Source organism: Limanda limanda, chromosome 8 (assembly GCF_963576545.1).
Source record: "Limanda limanda chromosome 8, fLimLim1.1, whole genome shotgun sequence".
Taxonomy (NCBI): Eukaryota; Metazoa; Chordata; class Actinopteri; order Pleuronectiformes; family Pleuronectidae; genus Limanda; species Limanda limanda.
Window position 1 is genome coordinate 29,204,123 of NC_083643.1, and position 6,940 is coordinate 29,211,062.

Genomic DNA, 6,940 nt, shown 5'->3' on the forward strand with positions numbered 1-6,940 from the left:
TCCATCAGAGAAGAATTAGTAATGAGCTGTTCTATAGTTTGTTCAGACTTCACAGGTATAGACGTTCACTTTTCTTGGGTACCTACTTGCTCACGAGTGGTTAACGGGTATGAGTAAGCTGATTAGTTAGCTAGGTAAACCTAGAAAGTAAACATCAGTATCAGTTCAACTTGGCGAAGGAGAAGGGAAAGCAATGATCAAGAAGAAAGAAATGAAAATATGGAACCAGGAAGGAAGAAGTTATTATAAAATAGAAAACTGATTCATAAAATCCTTATATCAATACTAACATTTGATCACACTGGATTAAATAAAACTTTATTTATAATGGGGAAGTGAAACAATGACAATAATCTAATAATTTGTGGGGTCTAATGGGGGTTTTGGGGACAGATGGAGAAGGAATAAATGACATCAGGAAGGCCCTCGTTGTTTTTATAGAAGATGTGGCTGATGGGTTAAATGACATGATGTTATACACACACACCTACAGTAGGTGGCGGTATACAACTTAAGTTGTTTGTGATCCGCTAGTAAACCGAGAGAAGAAGAAAGAAAGGAGAGAAAAATCCTGCCGCTGTCAAATCCCACTGCAACCACTCTGATGGTTTCTCAGGTCTATTGTCCATATGTCCCTCCTGCAGCGTCCAGTGTCAGTGTGAGAGATGACGGACAGATACAGTGAGATCGGTTTTGTCCAGCAAATACTCGGGTTGAATTTAGTGCCGAGGAAAAATGGCACACATCGAGGAAACGACACATCTCTCAGCGACTTCTCAGGTGGGCTAATGTTTGCTATCTTGTTAGCTACCAAAGCTTAATAACACCAGGTTGAGGAATATCACACTGTGTTTCACGTTTTCCTTGTTAACGAACGTGTTAAATTTGGTCAGTTCTCTGTATATGTCTCCCTGTAGGTTCGTAGCTGGACGCACAGTGAGCATTGTTTAGGTAACTCCTGTACATTAGTGCAGCGAGCTCACTTCCTGCTAACTCTCAACTGTTGTTAAGACAAACCTCTCACGATGGTTGATATAAGTTGCTGTGATTTTCCACTTTATTTCTGTTAGCACCTGTCACCACCTTCAACGTGAATTATTAGCTGTATAAAAACATTACGTAACGTTGAATTACATCCCTGTGCGCTGTTATAGTTAGGTGCTCTGCTTAGTATTGGGTGAAGCCTGAGGTAAGAAAATGTCTGACTGGCCACTGCTTGTATTTGATTATTGAGCAACAAGTTAATTCAAAATCAGATAACTGTTTCACAGCCTAAAGCCATTATTTAATTCACAATCAATGCAATAAAGTGACATGTTTTCTTCAGTTTTCCCTCCTTACACCTGCTCAATCGGTTTATAACAAATCCATATAGGTGAGTTTAAACCTTCAGCTTTAATTCAAGGGTTTTGATAAGAAATATCCCATAGAGTTTACTGTAAACCCTGACATTACACATTAAGGAATTAAAGCCTGTTTTTCATAGTCCATTGATTGTGTCACTAGTCCAAATACTAATGGAGCCACCTGTAGTCCAGACATGCACAATAAGGGCATCAAGATAACATCAATATAAAAGTGCTAATATGTATTTTAATTTTATGAGGTTTTGTTGACACCATAACGGAGACCATTTTTGAAGTGGCAGCAAATGTGATTAAGAAGATGTTGTGACTTGTCTTGGACTCAAAGGCTAAAGTACGGGACTTGGCCCTCTCCTGACTGGGACTTGAGTCATGAACCTGTAGACTGTACCGATGTGTGAAACTCTAATGGATTGAACACCACAGAAGAAATTACCTTATTTGGTGGTGGTTGGATAGTCATTCCAAAATCTCCCATAGGTGTTCAGTTCTGTTAATATGTGGAGACTGTAGCCACAGCAATTGACTCCAACGATTATCATACTCGACAACCATGGCCCATCATCACCTGCATGGTATCATATTTATTCTATGTATTCAGGTCTTTCCTTTCATTTGTCACTCCTATATTTTACAAAATCCTTTCCACAGAGGAGATGTAGTGAGTGGAATGAGGAATCATGGTAATGAACAATTTCATAATTGTATTAAATTGCTCCAGCGTCATGTAGAACTTTTCGTAATTACTTATCTGATTAACATGAAGTGATGTGTGACTGCATGACTGTGTTTGTCCAGAGATGTGGTATGGAGTGTTTCTGTGGGCAGCGGTTTCTTCCCTGGTCTTCCACCTGCCTGCAGCTCTCCTCTCCCTTGCCACGCTGCGCCAGCACAAGATGGCCCGATTCATGCCCATTGCCATCCTCCTCATGGGCATCGTGGGACCAGTGTGTGGGGGAGTCCTCACCAGTAAGTTATGGGGAGGTGCACTATTAGTTAACTAAGTTATTAAATATTTTTACTCTTGCTAGTAGGTACAAGAAGTTCTAATTAGTTAAACAAATTGATTAGAGTGGCGTTGTAACTGTTGAACCTAAAACGTTAGGCAGCTTCCAGCCACCTGCCGGAGCTGCATCCCTCTCTTTATGCCTTAAAGCCCGAAATTTGTAAAGCAGCCAGGTCGAATGCGGGAGAGATAAAATCTAGGAAAACTGGCACAGTTTGACAGTATTTTGATGTAGAAAATTTAAATAATGACTTTAATCTGTGTCAGAAAAAACTGGAATAAAACCACTCCACCGGAGCCCCGCATACATCACATTCATGTCAAGGAAGGATCTGCATTTCATCAGATTTATGTCATAACAAGTACCAGTCCAGTTAAACGTGGCCAGATCCAGCCAAATCTATGCCATCATACATCAACTACCTGTTATTTTGTAATAGGAAGTGTTTGGAAAAGAATGATCATATTTATTATTATTATTCTATATATATATATAATATGTTTATTATTTAAGTTCCATTTTTCTAGAGTTCCATGGCTTAAAATCGGAAAACAGGTCAAACTATGCAGTTAATTTATACTTATATAATGTTTTGTCATATTTTTAAGGTGCAGCCATCGCAGGCGTTTACAAGGCGGCAGGGAAGAGGATGATCTCTTTGGAGGCTCTTGTTTTTGGGGTCGGACAGTCGTTTTGTGTCCTCATCATTTCCTTCCTCAGGGTTCTCGCCACCCTTTAGCAGAGCTGAGGCTTGTCTGGGTGGACCTGATGCTGCTGGATCACTCTCACACCAGCTGCAACCAAATTTCACACGGTACATTACTGCATCCCGGCAAATCCTGGGCCACATGTGAACCAACCAGATGTGGGTTGTGATGTCACTTCCTGCTGATGGAGCAGGAACAGAACAGATTTTAGTCTACTATGAAGAAATAAGCAGCAGGTGTTATACAGCACTAAGCCTTCAAATTAGCTGTCGAGACATCTATATGATGTCACTGTAAGACAGCTAAAAACTGTATTCACATCACACGGGAGGTATACACTACACTACAGCAAAGACAGTTTATGAAAAAAAGGCAAATAATCATTACACACTTAATTATTATGGATGCAGTTTTTCCTGTGTGATGTGGAGGCAGCATGATGTTGTTCTGCAGTAGTATGCGGATGACATTAACCTCTTAGTTTGTGTTTTTCTATAGTTGTAAGGATCAATTAGAGACTTGGACCGAAGCAGTAAGGACATTTAGTTTGAGGGTTATGACTGAGGTTCAGTTAGCATTAGGTTGAGCTCTGGCCAGGCTTTGGGGTTAGACATTTAGTTTAGGTGTTTGAGGCCAGGGTCTGCATAATGTCAATAAGTGTCCTCACAGAGACAGAGGTACAAGCACACATGTCTAATTTGAAGGTTTACATGTGCACATGTTCTTTTATTATAAATCAATATAATAGTGGGACGTACATTGATTAGATACATTTGATTTGTGCAGAGGGATGCTGTTGTTAAAGATAGGTGAACATGTGTCTCCTCTTGGTTGCTATTTAGAATTCATAACTTCTTCCAACTGGATTTTTATTCTCAAGCCAACCCCATGTTTTTTTGTGATGGTATGCTGCTAAATTTTAGTTTCCTTATTTGGTGACAGCTGACATTCTCCATTCAGTTGCACTGTTAATGTGCAAATGTACAGTGTACATGATATGTTGAACATTGTTTTTCATAGCTTTGTATACTGTGAAACCAGCTGCAACCTCAGTATGTGAATGTTGGACTCCATGCAGTAACTGGATGGTTTTGACAGATGCTCTTTTCATACAATAAGATGATGGTTTTATGCAAGATCCTGGCTTTTCCTTTGAGGCCTTAATTTCTATTATCTAATATCCAAGGTGGTGTTTTCTCTTCAGGGCTGTCTTTCTTTATAACCATTTCTACTGCTACCCTTTTGTTATTCCTCATCGTTTTTGTTTAGATCAATTCAAGTTGCCTGTCTTCTCTAGGTTTTTAATCAGCAATTAACATTAACTGCCACCTGTAACCTGTTATATGACACTGTTGGAAATTTTAACTAGTTTGTCGGTTTATTTGTTTAGAGTGAATTGATTACAGACTGTTGTCAGTATTTTTGACAAACCCAAACATGACCTTTGCTAGATCTTTTCCAATCTCTTTGAATGATATGTAGTTTGCTTTGTTAGTTTTATTCCCAAGTCTTTGTAGCCGTTCAATCTTTTTGACCAAATACAGGTTGCTCATTTTTTTTTTTTAAGTGTGAATATGATGTTTCGTTGATGGTGTTAAGTGTGTTGCCCTGTATATCAGTCACAACATTCAAACCAGTTAGTGGTTTGAATGCTGACAGGTCCCGTATACAGTCTCCGTGCATGCCATCAGGTTTTATTGTTGTATTTTTGTTGGCTAATTGAGTCCCACAGTCTTTATGCTATTTGTTGCTTGTGGAAGTGGACATGTGCTTTTGAATTAACATCACACATATACAACTTTCATATACATCTAATTTATTCTTTGTTAAAAGTAATGCCAGTAATGACTTGACCTGCTGAATCAGCTGACACCACTAACAGGACTTTATTTAATGTTGAGCACAAGTCTCTTCTCCACATGATTTGACTTAAATTTGGAATTAATATTTACTTTAGTAACTTTGTTTTGATTAAATTAATAGTAAACCAATATGCAGTTAATTCAATTAAGACACTGGAGCTACCACACAGTGAACTTGGAGCAGTTTCCAGCTTCACCTAGTAAACAATCAAATTTTTTAGCATAAATGGAACAGAAACAAGACAGCTGGTAAAAATCCAGGGAGAATCTGTGGAGCAAAGACAGAGTAATAGAGCCTGGACATGATCAGAAACTTCTACTTCTCTAGCATTGATGAACTTGAACAGCTGTACACTAGCCATGCTGGAATCAATCATTAAAACCAGTTCGCTTAAAGTTAGTGGACCAGTTGTTCTATTAACTGTCATTGATACACAATAGACTGCCTTTGAACAAGGGTTAGGAGCCTTTTAACTTATGCAATGGTATGGAAAACAGACAGCAAGCTTCATAATCATCTCCTCAAAGAAGTTTTTAAACCCCTGAAACCAAAGATGGCTTGAATTCTTCCCATTGTACATCACCAGCTACTCTTCAGTCCAGTAGTTTACTTCCATATGAACAGTTAGCTTCCTGATGCATGTAAATATGCAGCAAACCAATCTGAAGTTAGAATGCAGAAGTTTCTAGTTTAAGTTTAAGTAAAATATCATATCTAAAAATGGGAAATTGCCGTAATTAGAGAATGAGTAGACATTAATTACAGCACAGTTTGATTGTTAAGAGCAGGTTACAGACGTTCAGTACAATTAAGACCAACAAAGGGACAGGAGTATTTTCCAGACAGTGACCATGATAACCATTAACTGAGGACATTAGAGAAATATGATTTATTTCCCCATCTTATTTCATTAACAATTTTGAATAGAATGTCTTCAGATTATGCACCAAGATGAGATAATTCCCTTTCTGCACCTGTAATTTCTTAAAATGTCGCTTCATTGAGACTGATTTTATCAACAACGGAGGAAACTCGGCTCATCTCACTGTACATACTGTATGTTCTGTATATGCACAATCCCCTGAGATAAGAAAAATGAAACAATTTTTGCAACAACAAAGACTTGATGGAGTGGAAAATCAAAGCAGTTAATTGAAATGTGTGGCTGATGCAGGAAGAAATGGAGTTGTGTTAACCCCATGGCCTTGTTGTTAGTGCTGTACATTTTGGAGAATTTTTATTTTTTTATGGTTGTGTAATTTAGCTCCTTGAGGACAGGACTTATATGTGGTTCTGTAACTGCATCTTACACTGTGACCTTAATAAATTCAGTCTGGGTATTTTCACTTCTGTTTCAAACTAGTTTGCATCAACACTAATCCATCTCGACTGGAGACACTGATACAACTGTCTTGTTGTCTGATCTTACAGACAATAAACGGGTTTCCTGGGTGTCTTGTTGTGTTGGGGAAAAATCCAAAACAGGTGATTTAATGTGAACTGTTAAATACAACACTACATTTTTTTCCCGACACATGCAGACGGAACTGTCTCAGGGCAAATTCAGCCTTTTACATCAGACTCACAGGAAGCACCAAAGACGAACTGTTCTAACCTTCTGATGTCATACCAACTCAAACATGCTCAGTTTTTCCAGTTTGGACCACTGTGAAAAAATAGGTGGCCTCCAAGGACCCGCTCTCCATATAACATATATAATATACAGTATTAAGATACAAAGGGCCCATTCTAGGGTAAACAGGCCGAGAAATGTGGAGAATGTTAAGCCCCAACACTAAAAGAAGATCAAGTAACTAATAAACGTAGCTGTTCAGTTGATGCATATGTCCGACCTGCTACCACCAGGAAAAGCCAAGGGAAAATGAATGAAATACCCATGCAATGTCCAAATGAGGAGATGTGGAGTCCTGCAGTCAATTTTGACAAACAGGGAGATTCACTTTTTTAGTCATGAGCAACTTCCCTAAATAGGTTATAA

The 6,940-nt window shown here is 38.6% G+C and overlaps 1 protein-coding gene across 1 annotated transcript; it reads left to right on the plus strand.

The window, feature by feature from the left end:
- The first annotated feature begins 563 nt into the window (after positions 1 to 563).
- tmem170a (transmembrane protein 170A) lies at positions 564 to 6,287 on the plus strand. Its single transcript, XM_061076446.1, has 3 exons — positions 564 to 780; positions 2,163 to 2,333; positions 2,980 to 6,287. The coding sequence occupies exons 1-3, from the start codon at positions 666 to 668 to the stop codon at positions 3,108 to 3,110; spliced, it is 417 nt and encodes a 138-aa protein (XP_060932429.1). The 5' UTR covers positions 564 to 665; the 3' UTR covers positions 3,111 to 6,287.
- Positions 6,288 to 6,940: the final 653 nt, after the last annotated feature.

What these genes read in the sequence shown, in the direction of transcription:
- tmem170a (XM_061076446.1), top strand. Translation starts at nt 666, where the DNA reads ATGACGGACAGATACAGTGAGATCGGTTTTGTCCAGCAAATACTCGGG. An exon ending in ATCTCTCAGCGACTTCTCAG is followed by an intron (nt 781 to 2,162) that starts GTGGGCTAATGT and finishes GTGTTTGTCCAG; the next exon opens with AGATGTGGTATGGAGTGTTT. An exon ending in GTGTGGGGGAGTCCTCACCA is followed by an intron (nt 2,334 to 2,979) that starts GTAAGTTATGGG and finishes CATATTTTTAAG; the next exon opens with GTGCAGCCATCGCAGGCGTT.